At 36.0% G+C, this 17,478-nt stretch overlaps 1 protein-coding gene and 2 long non-coding RNA genes across 3 annotated transcripts in view; all 3 read right to left on the reverse strand.

The window, feature by feature from the left end:
- Window positions 1–8,516, reverse strand: part of LOC148947948 (uncharacterized) — an 86,781-nt gene extending 78,265 nt beyond the window's left edge. The window contains exons 1-2 of the long non-coding RNA XR_016142274.1: window positions 8,359–8,516; window positions 271–442 (exon numbers count right to left, since the gene is read on the reverse strand). This is a non-coding gene — a long non-coding RNA (uncharacterized LOC148947948). The remainder of the gene's footprint in view (window positions 1–270; window positions 443–8,358) is intronic.
- The window catches only part of LOC148947945 (uncharacterized), a 435,585-nt gene that overhangs the window by 262,426 nt on the left and 155,681 nt on the right, over window positions 1–17,478 (reverse strand). The gene's annotated exons all lie outside the window — the stretch shown is intronic.
- Window positions 1–17,478, reverse strand: part of LOC148947951 (uncharacterized) — a 57,679-nt gene that overhangs the window by 992 nt on the left and 39,209 nt on the right. Inside the window, exon 4 of the mRNA XM_089095755.1 lies at window positions 9,950–10,220. Within this exon, the coding sequence (XP_088951881.1) occupies window positions 9,950–10,220 (271 nt within the window). The remainder of the gene's footprint in view (window positions 1–9,949; window positions 10,221–17,478) is intronic.

Genomic DNA, 17,478 nt, shown 5'->3' on the forward strand with positions numbered 1-17,478 from the left:
CATTTTTTTCATTAAATTCATTTGAATTTTTTTTTCAGTAATGTTTATTATCAAGCCTTTTGAAAATTGACAAACCTACCAAATTCCTTTCAAGTGAAAATTTAAAAATGTTCATGAAATACTACAAAATCGGTTTGGCAAACACCTGCACATTAGAATAAGATAAAACAAAAGTTCTATCTTAAGATTAAGTCCCTTTGTCCAATTTTTGTCAAATAGAATATTATCCAATACATTTCAATCAACAAAAACACAATTTTTCAGATGTACCTTCATTGTTAAAACATTTGGGTTCCGATGTCCTGGGTATCGTATTCAAATTTACATGGTCCTGAAATGCTAGGTAAATTGAGCAAGGGAACATCTTCACGTTTTGGAGACAAAAGATGCTTTGGGAAATGAAAGAGCTTCTCACTGTCACATGGTAAAGCATCTTCAACTTCTAAAATAAATTTTAGATTAAACAGACATATCAAATTAACAGCAAATCTTACTAAACAAATCTGACTACTTTTTCTTTTTAGCTACATGTAAAAAGGTAAATATACAGACATTATATGAATACATAAAATCAAATGAATATGTAGTTTTTTTCACAAATCGTTTCTAAAATTTGCTTTTTATCATAGGCAGCGCAAAAGTGCTGCCTAAGTTAAGAACGATGTTGGCACTATGTATCATTTATTTTTTTGGTTTGTTTGTTTTAGACTGGGGCACTTCGTATAGAAGTATTGGTCGTAGAAACTTCAGAAAGAAATCATTTAATTAGAAATTGAAAGGGCTAGTAATCTTTTTAATAGTTGAAAGTGATTGGAGGGCAACCAGCCAGCCCCCCCCTCCTCACGCCCACCATTTTCCCCTAGCCCATCCAATTATAATTTTGAAATAGCCATTTTGTTCAGCGTGGTTGAAATTTCCAGAAATTATGTGTTTGACGATGACTATCCCCCTCCCAAATCCCCCAGGGCATTGGTTGTAAGTTATGCCCTGGGGGCGTATAAGGTTTATATAGAAAGAATGGTCGTATGAGCTTCGGAGGTGGCTCGTTGGATTGCCATTGGCAATAGAGGTTCTATTGTCCTTATTTAATAGTAACACTGATTGCAGAGAATCTATCCCCCCCCTCACACACGTCGTAATGTTCCAAAATACATTCAATTGAATCTTTGACATAGCAGTTTTATTGAAAATAGTGCAAAGATCATACAAAAAGGCTGTTGGGGTTGAAACAAACACCCAGAGCCTGAGGGCAAGGGTTGTAAGTTATGCCCAGGGGGCATTTAAGGTTTTTATGGAAGAGATGGTTGTATAAACTTTAGAGGAGTCTCATTTGATTGAAAATTTGAAGCTATAGTTCCTTTTTAAGAGTTAAAAGTAATGTAGGACGAAAAGCAGTCCCCCTCCCCGAAAACCCCTCTTTTCACAAAATACATCTGATTGAAATTGTGAGACACTGCCTAACAATACCTCCACTGTTGTTGACATAATTTCTAGCGCCCTGAGGATCGGGTTGTAGGTTATGCCCAGGAGCATATAAGGTTTCTATGGAATGGGCGATCATTTGACTTGAAATTGGTAGGCACAGTGCCCATTTAAGAGTCAAAAGTGATTTGAGAGCAACCATCTCTCCCCCACGCTCATCATTTCAACAAAGACATCCGATCAAAATTTGGTGATAGCAATTTTGTTCATAGTAGTTGAAGGGTTGAGAAATTATGTCTTTGAGGAAGACACCCTCAACCACACTGCTCTCATTTCAAGGGTTGTAAGTTTTTCCCTGAGGGCATATACGGTTTTTATAGAAAGCGTGGTCCTATAAACTTCGGAAGGGGCTCATTCAAGAGGTAATCAGAAGCTCTACTGCCCTTTTTAAGAGTCAAAGTGATCGGAGGGTAGCTAATCCCCTTTCCCCCACACACACACCTTATTTTCCTGAAATACATCAAATGAAAATTTTGATATAGTATATAACAAGGTATTTGGGGTTGAAACAAACCCCCAGAGCCTGGGGGCAAAGGTTTTAAGTTATGCCTCGGGATTATTTAAGGTTTTATGCAAGGGATGGTTCTATAAACTTTAGAGGAGGTGCATTTGGTTCAAAATTAGAGGTTCTGGTACCCCTTTAAGAGTCAAAAGTAATATATGGCGGCTAGCTCCTTCCTCGACTACCCCTCTTTCCACCAAGCGAATTTTATTGAAATTGTGAGATAGCAATTTTGTTCTAAATAGTCCAAAGAACATATAGCAATGCCTCTAGGGTTGACACAATCCCACACTGTCCTGAGGATAGTTATACCCTGGGGGCATATAAGGTTTTTATGGAATGGGTGGTCGTATAAATTTCAGATGAGACTCATTTGATTTCAAATTGGAAGTTACAGTGCCCTCTTCAAGTCAAATGTGATTTGAGGGCAACAAGCCCCACATCGAGCTTATCATTTCCCCAAAAACATCCAATTAAAATTTGGAGCTAGCAATTTTGTTCATTGTAGTTGAAGGGTCCGGAAATTATGTCTTAGGAGAAGACACCCTCGCCCCCCAGAACTCTCAGGACAAGGGTTCTAAGTTATACCCTGGGGGGCATAAAAAGATTTTTATTGTAAGGGTGGTCATATAAACTTCGAAGGGAAGTCATTGGATTGGTAATAAGAATTTCTAGTGCCCTTTTTAAGAGTCAAAGTGATTAGAGGGCAGCCCCCCCCCCCACAAGCCGGGTTTTCCCGACATGCATCCAATAGAAATTTTGAGACAGTTTTCGGGTTGATACAAACCACCAGAGCCTGGGGGCGAGGGTTATAAGTCCTGTTCCGAGGAAATTTTAGGTTTTATAGAAGGGATGGTTATTTAACTTTAGACGAGGTTCATTTGGTTGAAAAGTGGAAGTTCTAGTTCACTTTTAAGAGTCGAAAGTAATGAAGGACAACAAGCTCACCCCCCCCCCCGCCCCCGACAACTCATCTTTTCACCAAACGCATCTGATTGAAACTGTGAGATAGGGATTTTGTTCAAAATAGACCAGAGAACATATAACAATGCATCCAGGGTTGACACAAGCCCATAGCGATCTGGGGATAGGACTATAAATTATGCCCTAGAGCATGTAATGTTTTTATGGAATGGGCGGTCGTATAAACATCAGATGGGGCCCATCTGATTTTAAATTGGAAGATATAGCGCACTTTTTAAGAGCCGAAAGTGATTTGAGAGCAAACAGTCTTCCCCTCCCCCCCCCCCACACTCATCATTTCCGCATTAAGATCGCTCTAAAATTAGGAGATAGCAATTAAAATTTCTTTCTTCTTCACTTTGATTTTGGATTCTTTCTGATTCTCGCTTTTGCTTGTCTTCTAACCGTACAATTCTTTGTTCTTCAATTTAATTTTTAACACGTTCTGATTCTCCCTTTCGCTTATCTTCTAACCTAATATTTCTTTGCTCTTTAGTCTCCCATGTCTTGTAACAATATATTTCTTGTTCTTCAGTTTTGTTTTGGCCTCGTTATAATTCTCGCTTCCTCTTATCTTTCCAATACATATTTCTTTATTCCTCAATCATGTTTTAGATATTTTTGTTCTTCAATTTTGTTTTTGGCTCATTTTAATTTTCACTGCCGCTTATCTTTTAACCCTATATATCTTTGTTCTTCACTTTCAGTTTTGACTCATTATGTTGTCGTTTTAGCAAGTATTCTAACCACATATTTTTTCTTCATTTTCATTTATCGTTATTTCAAATATTTTTTCAATCCCTTTCCCTTAGCTGCTTGGATTGGACTAGATATTATGAAAATGCTGAAAATGTATTGTGTAAACAGACTCATTATATTTGGTATTTTGTAATCAGCTATGTTTCTTGTGTATTTTTACATTTTTCGAAGGTACTAAAAGCGATAGAACCACTCCTGCGGCGGAAATGACGTACTTGTACTTTTTTAATTTTCTAATAAATATGACGTTACTCACATGAGTTTTTTTCTCAAGCTTGTGACCTGTCTAGATTTTTTTTTCACGTGAGAAAATCTCAAGATGCCAACTTTGCCCGAAAAAATATTGAGCCGATTTGGGAAAATTTAAACAAACATACATGCATCAATAAATAACATTTATTTCTCGTTTACAAATTACAAAAAAAAAATTATGGAACATAAATTTAAATCTCCGAATATACATACATAAAACTGTCTGAAAATCTAATTTCCTTGCTTCTTCACTTTCAATTGGCATAACTGCTAAACTATTTAATCTATTCCTGATTCATTGTTGGTATCATGTAGTTTTTTTTTTATTAGTTTTAGCCTGGAAAAAATGACCTCTCTCCAGGAAAAACACTTACAGGAATTATTAAGAGTGTTTAACAATTTCGAAAAATAGAGCTTATTCTGATAGTAGCACGGGGCCCTTTCAAACACAGGGCCCAATTGGACCAAATCGCCCTCATCCGGGTCTGGTTGAAGAATTTGAATTTTATTGATTTTTGATTGTATTATGATGGGATTTTATGAGTGTTTGCTTTGTTTTTATTTACTGTTGTTTTCTTTTATAGTTAATAAAAACTAAAACTATTTTCGGCTCTGGGGTAATAATTCGGTTCTGGTTGAGAGAATTTGTATTTTATTGATTGTATTGGGATGAGATATATCTTAGTACAACTTAATATATCTTAGTAATAACTCACTTATTTTGTATAGAAGGATTCATAAATAAAGATTTGACGAACGGTAGGCTTGCAAGGAATCTTAGAATTGAAGATCTCACGACTATTCTCGTAATGAATATTTCATTTCTTTCAAATGACATTTCGAGGAAACTTTCCCAACTTATGCAAATGATTAATATCAAAAGAGAAACTTAATTGCTTGCACAAAAGAATAAAAAAATACAAATAGATGTCAATATTGTATACTTTATCAAAACTTGGAGCGTTTGTCAAGGTAACTTGTATAAGAAACGATTTAAGGATCACTTGGGCCAAAACACTTTATAAAAAGCAGTAAATTACATAAATACTATTTAAGACCCAAGGTCTGATTCATACTCTAGGAAAAAAGTAAGCTAGTGTAACATATTCAATTGGAAACCTGGTACATAGTTTGAAGTTGCAAATTGGTGATTTTTTTGAAATGTATCTTGCTAAAAATTCAAAACCAATAAGTGAAATTAACATACCTTATTCTTAATCTAAATCTGTTTAAATTTCTTTTGACAACCCAACTAATCTCAGGAAATCAATTTGAGAACACCCGGCTTTTTGTTTGGCCTAAGGAAAACGACCAAAAGGGGCAATTTGGGGAACCAGTAAAACGTTTATTACGATCAGTTAAACAAATACTAAGAACAAAATTCACAACACAGAAACTAATCTGATTACTTTTACTACTTTTTAGATACGTGTAAAAATATAAATATACAGACATTATAATAAAGACATTAATATATACATATATATATATATATATATATATATATATATATATATATATATATATATATATATATATATATATACACACACACACACACACACACACACACACACACACACACACACACACACACACACACACACACACACACACACACACACACACACACACACTACACACACACACACACACACATATATATATATATATATATATATATATATATATATATATATATATATATATATATAGGGTAAAGGTACTGATGATTCAACAGTTTTTGTAAAAAACCAGTTTTTCTACTCTGGAAGTCTTAATTTAGACTTTCGGTTTGAAAAGGGTTTCAGTATGTAGGGAAAACATCTAGGAATCTAACTGTTTGATTAGAAGTTTGAAATATGGTCTGGAAAGGGTACAAAACTCCAATTTTCCGAAATTAGAGCATTTTCACGAACAAATTTGACACAACAAAAAAGTTACCTGTTTTTGACGCAAGTCGGAACCCATTTCGACACCCGTATTGGGTGTCAGAACCGATGATTTGACAGTTTTTGTAAAAAACCAGTTTTTCTACTCTAGAAGTCTTAATTTAAAGACTTTTGGTTTGAAAAGGGTTTCAGTATGTATGAAATACATCTAGGAATCTAACTGTTTGATGAGACGTTTGAAGTTTTGTCTGGAAAGGATACAAAACTCCAATTTTCTAAAATTAGAGCATTTTCACCTACAAATTCGACATAACAAAAAAGTTACCTGTTTTCGTCACAAGTCGGAACCCAATTTGACACCCGTCTAAATACTTTGGAAATACTTGTGGGCAGAACCTGGTGTATTTGACACGTATATTCTTGTTTCTTTGTTTTTCTTCTACTTCATTTAATGTATAAAAGACTATGCAAAAAGTAGAAGTAATAAAACTAACAAAATCGTTTCAAGTATGTAGTATTTGGTATAACAAAATCGGTACAAAAAATTTTAATATACATTATTAAATACAAATAGTATTTAGTATAACAAATTTAGTATAACAAAATTGTTTCTCTAGCATTTCGGAAGGGATAGGGTCTAGGAATACGGGAGTGGATTTCAAGAAATTTAAGAAGTTTATTTGATTTAGTGGATTTTATTTTCATATGCAGATTCTTAGTTTCGTCCAAAACATAGGCCTATGCGTCATTTCGTACAAGATTTTGTATTCGATAAAATTTGTATTTTTTATTTGGATGAAGGATAAATAAGGGTATAATCTAGACAAATCTGGGGGGGGGGCAAAATCAGGTCTGGGGGGCAAGTGCCCCCCTGTCCCATAGCAATTTACGCCCCTGCAGGGTATGAGGCCAAGCGGCAGTTCCTCAGATGATGGAAAAAACCAGTGTCTGTAAGTAAAACTTCAAAGTTTAAAAAAAAACCTTTTGTTTAAATGTTCTTTCATCTGAAATTTAATTAGAAATAATAATCATCAAAATCTCTCGTTGCGCAGAAAGCACCCGTAAATTCGACAGCTATGGTGCCTATGGTTTCGTCAGTGGATCCTGGAATTTCGACACCTATTATTTCTCATCTGTTTTCCATGTTTAGTGAATTCTCGACAAAGTCGCCTATATTTCGACAGGGCCTGTTGCTGTCTGTCCAAAATTTCGACAAGGTTAATACGAGATATTCGCCAAAAAAAATAAATTCCTTGATAGAAACCGAAATTTACGCATCAATGTGACTGAAGGAATTTTTTTAGTCCGCCTGGTATTCCACTACATCAAACAAGAATTTTTGACACTTGGAACCTAGTTTTAACAATGCAATTTCTGTCGTTATTCTTATTTCATTTTATCAAGAAAAAGCTAATGTGGCTACATTTCAGAGAATATCAGATGTATCTTGACGCATTGGCACGTATCCAAACTTTTTCTTTCAATAAAAAACCAAGTAATGACAGTTTGAACATTACATGCCTGAAAAATTGTCGGGAGCTCCTTTTGTGTCGAAAACAGGAAACTGACTAAATTGAATGTTCTTTTCATATCTGGGTGTACCAGATATAGTGTCCACGTTTCGCACCGTCGAAATATAACGACGGCTCCAAGAGATGGCGCTCTAAGTCACGGCTAAGCAGAGCTATCCCGTTTTGAAGGAAAATTTCGACAGTGGTTTTAAAATTGCACTGTCGAATCATCGGTGCCTTTACCCTATATATGTATATATACATAAAATTAGATGTATATTCAGGTTTTATCAAAAATTGTTTTTAAAATCTGCTTTTAATAAAGCAAAAGAAAACCTGAAATGTTCAACAAAACTCAATAAAAACCTGTTCAATAAAAACCTAAAAATCATAAAACAAAATTCATAAAAAAGAATTCATAACAGAGAACTAATACCTAGATAAATGTAAATTTAGAATCATCTAGTGAATAAAATAATAAATAAATTAATATTGAATAAAAAAAATATAACCAAAAAATAACCATTTTACAGCTTAACAATCACAAAAAAACATTGAAGAAATTAAAGGTAAAAAAATACCAATCAATTGGGGTTTTCTGCATTAGTTCCAAACAATAAAATACAAAATACAGTCCCCCAAAGTTTAACAGCTGGATTCAACTAACTTTATTCATCTCTTACACGTCTTGTAATCTAATATTACATTACTGAAGCCCCAGGACTACCCCTGCTTTGATTGAATTTTTTTGTTCATCATACCTGCACATGGTAAAGATTGACCGAAAAATTATCTACGGGATGATTACTTGTCTCAACAAACTTTAAAATATAAGCAAATAAACTGAATTGAAATTTTTTGCGGCAGTTACATATGCATTACATTTTATTTTTCTTATGACCACTCAATGAGGAAGAAGAAAAAAAAACAATAATTTTCTAGAGCACAGTAACTTTTCTTCTTTTATGTAACAGAAAATTAAACTGTATAGAATTACCACTTTTAATGAAAGAATCCTCGGAAACTGTGATGAGATCAGCCATCTTCGGAACTTGTGGCAAGTCCATGAAAGATCTTGGAATGGAATTAATACAAATTATGAGAAGTATAATACTATCATCAACACTTGGATACAACACAGATTTTAGTCAGGAGAATCCTAAAATACAAAGATATGATGATTGATGACTAATAATAACTTTTAACCACAGCAAATCAGATTTTATCTTAATACAGTCAAAGGCACAGGCTCAAGTCCTTTAGCAGTCTAAGGCATAAGAAATCTGATATTTTTTTTTTTTAAGAAAAGGGTGCAAAATTCAAAACTGTCTTTTCGATGATTTCGATAATGATTGATGACTAATAATGACTTTTAACCACTGCAAAGCAGATTTTATCTTACTACAGTTAAAAACATAGGCTCAACTCCTTCAGCAGTCAAAGGCATAAGAAATCTGATTTTTTAAAGAAAAGGGTGCACAATTTCCAAAACTGCCTTTTTGATATAACTATTTTAAAGTGCAGTTGCCAATTTTAAGTTATAATAAACTTTCACGGTAAAAAAGCAAAATACGACTGTTAGCTGTATTCTACTTGTAAATTTTCCAAGCCAAAAACTATTAGGTTTGAAAATTTGGTTTAATTCCGGAAATGAAAACTTTATTCATGGTCTTTATGCTTACATCGCTACAAAGTGAAGGCCTATTATGTATATGTCATTATGTATTTCAAAAAGGGTACATTAATTATAAATTAAATAATTTCCCTCTAAAGTAATTTAAAATTCAAATCTCAAGTGAACCTGAAGCAACTTAACAAATAGTTCCAGAATAATTAGTCTTTAATTTTTCAATATCCTCTAAAATGTAACAATATTTGTCTAAAATAATTCTGAAAAATCAATCAATTGTTTAGGTTAACTAAGGAGTATAATCTTCTTGGGACCCATTTATGACAAGGTCTAAATTTGCCTTTAATTACTTTTTTATACAAATATTGTTTAAGCATCTATGCCAATGTTGTTGTGAAATCAATTTCACCTTTTTACTAAAACTCTTTAATTACACTTGAAGACGACATACTGATGTAAAAAAAACAATAAAAATATATCTTTTAAATACAATTTTTCTAAATACCATGGTTGCAGTGACGGCTGTAACCTAAGACAGAATACAAAGATATTGAAATGGCATGAAACCCTTTAAAATGGCAACAATATGAAACAAAAATTAACCAGAAGTTTCCCATCTAACCTTTATAATGGTGCCCCCTCTAACCAATTTCAGCAACCTACTTAAGACAGACAAAACTCTATTGTTACCATATATTTGAAAACGCATTTTGAAAACAAACTTAATGTGCTTCAGTGCAGTAAAATTTTTAAGAAGAATTTCCTGATATTGTAGACTATATATTCAACAGAACAATAATTTTACATGTAGCCTTACCTATGATTACATATATCGCATTTAAACAGTTTCTCACCCGTATGCATTCTTTGGTGCTGATTCAAATTTCCTGTTTGAGAAAAGATTTGGTCACAAACATAGCACTTAAACGGTTTCTCACCTGTATGGACTCTTTGGTGCCGGATAAAATCATGCAGCCGAGAAAATATTTTGTCACATATCTCGCATAAATATGTTTTTTTCTCTTTATGAGTTCTTTGATATCTTTCCAATTTGCTATAATTTTTACTTTGCAGGCAACTTTTCAAACCTCTTTTCTGGTTTTTTAAGCCTTTTCCTTCAGATTCTGATTCAGACACATTTGAGAAACTGCTCGTTGATGGATTCTTTGATATAACTATTGACGTATTTCCCTGTAAGTTTAGTTCAGACACGTGTGGTGTAAAGTGACCTAAAAATTACAGTTTAAAAAAGTGTCTTACAAAAAAAGAATATTTTTTAAACAAAAAAAAGTTAACAACTTAAAAAGGAATAAAACAAAAAATCAAAACTCAAAACCGAAAATAAAAAAAATATCTTTCAATATCTTTTAAAAGTCTAGAGTTAAAATAATAAAATAAAAAAACGAACATATCTAAATATCAAAACTCAAAAACCCGAAACAAAAAATGAATCTTTCAATATGTTTTAAAAGTCTACAGAGTAAAAAAAGCGGTATATATTTCCATATGTTTAAACAACTAGTTTTATTTTTGACCCCTCTATTCTCCCTCGTGGCGATACTTATATTAGCTTTTAAAATTTGTTATTCTAATTTAACAAAAGAGCGAAAATAAAACCTTAAGCGATCAAAAAGTATAAGGAGGGGTAAATCAAACCAGAAGTAAAAGATAGGAAATGCTACAACAAATATTTGGAATTATCATAGGCAGCGCAACTGCAATGCCTAAATAAAGACCAATGTTGGCCCAATGTATTTTTTTTCCTTTTTGACCAGGGCACTTCGTATCGAAGGAATTGTCGTACAAACTTCGAAAAGGGCTCATTCGATTGGAAATTGGAAAGACTAGTGCCCTTTTTAATAGTCGAACGGGATTCGAAGGCAACTAACACCCCTTCCAAGCCCACTATTTCCCCAAACACATCGAATCAAAATTTTGAGATAGCCATTTTGTTCAACATAGTTGAAAGATTTGGAAATTATGTCTTTGAGGAGGACACTCCCCCCACAGTCCTAAAGGCAAGGGTTATAAGTTATGCCCAGGGGGCATATAAGGTTTTTTATAGAAAGCGTTATCTTAGAAACTTCAAAAAGGGCTCATTCGATTGGATATTCAAAGGGCTAGAGCTCTTTTTAATAGTCGAAATTGGTTGTAGGGGAAGTAATTCCCCTTTTCTCATGTCAACCCGTTCCCCAAACACATCCAATCAAAGTATTGATATATTAAATTTGTGCAACATAGTTGAATAGTCTGGAAATTAAGTCTTTGAGGATGACAACCTCCCCCCCCCCAACCCCCAGGGCAAGGGTTGTAAGTCATACCCTGGGAGCAATTAAGGTGTTTTATAGAAAGCGTTGTCGTAGACTTCAAAAAGGGCTCATTTGATTGGAAATTCAAAGGGCTGGTTCCTTATTATATAGTCGAAAGTGATTGGAAGTCAACTAACCCCCCTCTTACGCCCACCATTTCCCCAATCACATTCAATCAAAATTTTGAGATAGATTTTTTTTCAAGGTAGTTGAACGTTCCGGGAATTAGGTCTTTGAAGATGATAACCCCCTCAGAACCCTCAGGACAAGGATTGCACGTTGTGCCCCGGGGGCATATAAGTTTTTTTTTATAGAAAGCGTTGTCGTAGAAACTTCAAAAAGGGCTCATTTAATAGGAAATTGAAAGGGCTAGTGCTCTTTTTAATAGTCAGAAGAAATTGGAGAGCAACTAACCCCCCTTTGACGCCCACCATTTCCTCAAACACATCAAATCAAAATTTTGAGATAGCTATTTTGTTCAACCTAGTAGAAAGTTCTGGAAATTATGTCTTTGAGGATGACAAACCCCCCACACCCCTCAGGGGAACGGTTGCAATTTATGCCCTGAGGGCATCTAAGGTTTTTATAGATAGGGTTGTCGTAGAAACTTCAAAAAGGGCTCATTTAATTGGAAATTGAAAGGGCTAGTGCCCTTTGTAATAGTTAAAAGTGATTAGAGGGCAGCTAACCCGCCCTCTTACGCCCACCATTTCCCCAAACACATCCAATCAAAACTTTGTGATACCAATTTTGTTCAACGTAGTTGAAAGTTCCGGAAAATAAGTCTTTGAGGATGACAACCCCCCCCAACCCTCAGGTTAACGGTTGTAAATTATGCCCTGGGGATTATAAGGCTTTTTTTTATAGAAAGTGTTGTCGTAGAAACTTCAAAAAGGGCTCATTCGATTGGAAATTGAAAGGGCTAGTACTCTTGTTAATAGTCGAAAGTGATTACAGGGCAACTGACCCCCCTCTCACGCCCACCATTTCCCCACATATGCAATCAAAATTTTGGGATAGCCATTCTGTTCAACGTAGTTGAAAGTTCTGGAAATTATGTCTTTGAGGATGACAAACCCCCACACTCCTCAGGGCAAGGGTAGTAAGTTATGCTATAGCATCGTAGAGGAGAATAATATTTGCCTTTCTGACTCCGAATCGGCAATACTGTTGCTAAAACAAAATTAATTGAATTGCCAATGATAAGAACCTATTCAACATTAACCTTTTTCCACCCATTCCTTTGGAATCTTCTATTTTGTCAACTGAATTATGTGCCATTCGCTTTGCCCTCGATGCTCTCATAAATTATAGCTTCTTAGAGGAAACTATTCTTTGCCTTTCTGACTCCAAATCGACAATACTGTTGCTAAAAAAATTTAAAAGAATTGAAAATGATAAGGACCTATTCAACATTAGAAGACAGCTTCTGAACCTCCAGACTAAAAGCAACCAGGTTAATTTTCAATATGTTCCAAGCCATAAAGTTATCAAATATAATGATACTGTTGATTTACTGGCAGCCAAGGCTTCCTTGTCAAACCCATGTCCTCTCTCTGAACTCAATTCAAGTGATATTATTAGGCAAAGATCTAATGTTAATGACAGTAAATTGATTTTATCTCCTTTTCATACTAGCTTACACACAGTGCTATATTACCATCTGAAATCAGGTACCCTTCTTCTCAATAGTCTATTATTTAATTAGAAGCTACATCACTCCCATCTATGCCAGGTCTGCCTCTCAACCGATGAAACTATCCAGCATGTCTTATTGTGATTGTCAGCCACTGAATGTGGAGACAATCATAGGCAGCGCGATAGCGCTGCCTAAGTAAAGAACGATGTGGCCACAAAGTATTATTTATTTTTTTTCCTCCATACCAGGGCACTTCTTATTGAAGGAGTTGTCGTTGAAGCTTCGAAAAGGGCTCATTTGATTTAAAATTAGAGTTGCTAGTGCCCTTTTTAATAGTCGAAAGTGATTGGAGGACAACTAGCCCCCCACGCCCATCATTCCCAAAACATATCCAATCAAAATTTGAGATCGCCATTTTGTTCAGCGTAGTTGATTTCCAGATAGAAAGTATGTTTTTGAGGAGGACACTCCCGCACAACCCTCGGGGCAAGGGTTTTAAGTTATGCCCTGAGGGCATATAAGAACGAAGTTGGCACAATGTATTATTTATTATTTTTTTTCTTTAGAGCAGGGCACTTTGTATCGAAGAAGTTGTCATAGAAACTTCGAAAATGGATCATTCAATTGGAAATTGGAGTGACTTGTTCCCTTTTTAAAATTCGAAAGTGATTGTAAGGCAACTAATGTCCCCTTTTCACTAATCATTTCCTGAAACTCGCCCATTACAAACTTAGAGATAGTCATCTTGTTCGGCATAGTTTATTTCCAGATATAAATTATTTTTTTGAAAATGACATTCTACCAGGGCGCTCGGGGCAATAGTTTTGAGCTATGCCCTGGGGGCATATAAGGTTTTTTATAGAATGCGTTGTCGTAAAAAACTTCAAAAAAGGCTCATTAGATTCAAATGGAAATTCAAAGGGTTAGTGCCCTTTTTAATATTCGAAAATGATTGGAGGGCAACTAGACCCCCCCACGCTCATCATTCCCCCAAACACATCCAATCAAAATTGTGAGAAAGCCATTTTGTTCAGCGTAGTTGATTTCCAGATAGAAAATATGCTTTTGAGTCGGACACTCCCCCACAACCCTCGGGGCAAGGGTTTTAAGTTATGCCCTGAGAGCATCTAAGAACGATGGTGGTACAATGTATCATTTATTATTGTTTTTTCTTTAGACCAGGGCACTTCGTATCGAGAAAGTTGTCGTAGAAAATTTCGAAAAGGGCTCATTCAATTGGAAATGGGAGTGGTTTGCGCCTTTTTTAATAGTAAAAAGTGGTTGGAAGGCAACTATCGCCCCTTCCATGCCAGAAATTTTCTAAAACTCATCCAATCAAAATTTTGAGATAGCCATTTTGTTCCAATCCGTTTAAAGCTCAGGAGATTATACCTTTGATCAGGACATTCCCGCCAAAGTCTTCAGGTCAAGGGTTATAAGTTATGCCCTGGCGGCATATAAGTTTTTATTTAAATCTTGGTCGTAGAAACTTGAAAAAGGGCTCATTCGATAGTCGAAAGTGGTTCGAGGGCAACTAACCCCCCTCTCTCGCCCACCTTTTCCCCAAACACATACAATCAAAAGTTCTAGATAGCAATTTTGTTCAGCGTTGTTGATTTCCGGATAGAATTTATGTTTTTGAGGAGGACATCCTCCCACAGCCCTCAGGGCAAGGGTTGTGAGTTATGCCCTATGGGTATATAAGGTTTTTATAGAACATGTTGTCGTAAAAACTTCAAAAGGGCTCATTCGATTGTAAATTGATATGGCTAGTGCCCTTTTTAATAGTCGAAAGTGATTGGAAGGCAACTAACACCCTTTCCACGCCCATCATTTCCCCAAACATATCCAATCAAAATTTTGATATAGCCATTTTGTTCCACGCAGTTTAAAGTTCAGGAAATTATACCTTTGAGCAGGACACTGCCCCCAAGTTATGTTGAGTTAAGTTTTTATTGAAATCTTTGTCGTAAAAACTTGAAAAAGGGCTCATTCGATTGGAAATTCAAAGGTCTAGTGCCCTTTACAATAGTCGAAATTGATTTGAGGGCAACAAACCCCCCTTTCTCGCCCACCTTTTCCCCAAAACACATCCAATTAAAAGCTTTAGATACCAATTTTGTTCAGCGTTGTTGATTTCCAGATAGAATTTATGTTTTTGAGGAGGACATCCCCCCACAGCCCTCAGGGCTAGGGTTATGAGTTATGCCCTGGGGGTATATAAGGTTTTTATAGAACGCGTTGACGTAGAAACTTCAAAAAGGTCTCATTCGATTGGAAATTGAAATGGCTAGTGCTCTTATTAATAGTCGAAAGTTATTGGAAGGCAACTAACACCCCTTCCACGCCCAACATTTCCCGAAACACATCCAATCATTTTGCCATTTTGTTCAGCGTAGTTGATTTCCAGACAGAAATTATGTTTTTGAGGAGGATACTCCCCCACAGTCTTCAGGGCAAGGGTTGTAAGTTATGCCCTGCGGGCATATAATGTTTTTATAGAAGGCGTTGTCGTAGAAACTTCAAAAAAGGCTCATTTGATTGGATATTCAAAGGGCTAGTGCCCCTTTTAATAGTTTAAAGTGATTGGAGGGAAACTAGCCCCCCCCCAACCCATCCGTCCCCCAAAAACATCCAATCAAAATTTTGAGATAGCCATTTTGTTCAGCGTAGTTAATTTGCAGATAGAAAATATGTTTTTGGGGAGGAAACCACCACAACCCTCGGAGCAAGGGTCTTAAGTTATGCCCTGAGGGCATATAAGAACGATGTTGGCACAATATATTATTTATTATTTTTTTTCCTTTAGAGCATGCACTTCGTATCGAAGAAGTTGTCATAGAAACTTCGAAAAGGGCTCATTCAATTGGAAATTGGAGTGGCTTGTGCCTTTTTTAATACTAGAAAGTGATTAGAAGGCAACTAACACCCCTTCCACGCCCACCATTTCCCGAAACACATTCAACCAAAATTTTGAGAGAGCCATTTTGTTCAGCGTAGTTGATTTCCAGATAGAAATTATGCTTTTGTGGAGGACACTCCCCCACAGCCCTCAGGGCAAGGGATGTAAGTTATGCCCTTGGGGAATACAAGATTTTTATAGAAGGCGTTGGCGTGGAAACTTCAAAAAAGGCTCATTCGATTGGAAATTCAAAGGGCCAGTGCCCTTTTTAATAGTCAAAAGAGATTGGAGGGCAACTAACCCCCCTCTCACGCCCACATTTTCCCCAAACACATTCAATCACAATTTTGAGATAGCCATTTTATTCAACGTAGTTTTAAGCTCCGTAAATCATGGTGATAACCACCTTACAGCCCTCAGGGCAAGGGTTGTAAGTTATGCCCTGGGGGCATATAAGGTATTTATAGAACGCGTTGTCGTAAAAACTTCACAACAGGCTCATTCGGTTGAAATTCAAAGGGATAGTGTTCTTTTTAATAGTCGAAAGGGATTGGAGGGCAACTAGCCCCCCTCTTACGCCCACTTTTTCCCCAAACATATCCAATCACAATTTTGAGATAGCCATTTTATTCAATGTAGTTTTAAGTTCCGTAAATCAGGATGACAACCTCCTCACAGCCCTCAGGGCAAGGGTTGTAAGTTATGTCCTGGGGCATATAAGGTTTTTATAGAACGCGTTGTCGTAGAAACTTCAAAAAGGGCTTATTCGATTAGAAATTGAAATGGCTAGTGCCCTTCTTGATAGTCGAAAGTAATTGGAAGGCAACTAACACCCCTTCCACGCCCACCATTCCCCCTAACACATCCAATCAAAATTTTGAGAGAGCCATTTTGTTCCACTCAGTTTAAAGCTCAGAAAATTATACCTTTGAACAGGACACTCCCCCCACAGACTTCAGGTCAAGGGTTATAAGTTATGCCCTTGGGGCATACAAGTTTTTAGTGAAATCTTTGTCGTAGAAACTTGAAAAAGGGCTCATTCGATAGTCGAAAGTGGTTTGAGGGCAACTAACCCCCCTCTCTCGCCAACCTTTTCTCAAACACCTCCAATCAAAAGTTTTAGATAGTAACTTTTTTCAGCGTTGTTGATTTCCAGATGGAATTTATGTTTTTGAGGAGGATCCCCCCCACAGCCCTCAGGGCAAGGGTTGTGAGTTATGCCCTGAGGGTTTATTAGGTTTTTATAGAACACATTGTCGTCAAAACTTCAAAAAGGGCTCATTCGATTGGAAGTTTAAATGGCTAGTGCCCATTTTAATAGTTGAAAATGATTGAAAGGCAACTAACATCTCTTCCACTCCCCTCATTTCCCCAAACGCATCCAAGCTAAATTTTGATAGCCATTTTTTTTCCACGCAGTTTAAAAGTTCAGGATATTATAGCTTTGAGACGGGTACTCCCCCCACAGTCTTCAGGGCAACGGTTATAAGTTATGCCCTGGGGGCATATAATTTTTTAGTGAAATCTTTGTCGTAGAAACTTTGAAAAAGGGCTCATTCGATTGGAAATCCAAAGGGCAAGTGCCCTTTTTAATAGTCGATAGTGATTTGAGGGCAACTAAACCTCCTCTCACGCCC

The sequence above is a fragment of the Artemia sp. Qi Xiang Cuo genome, chromosome 10, assembly GCF_049724085.1.
Source record: "Artemia sp. Qi Xiang Cuo chromosome 10, ASM4972408v1, whole genome shotgun sequence".
NCBI lineage: Eukaryota > Metazoa > Arthropoda > Branchiopoda > Anostraca > Artemiidae > Artemia > Artemia sp. Qi Xiang Cuo.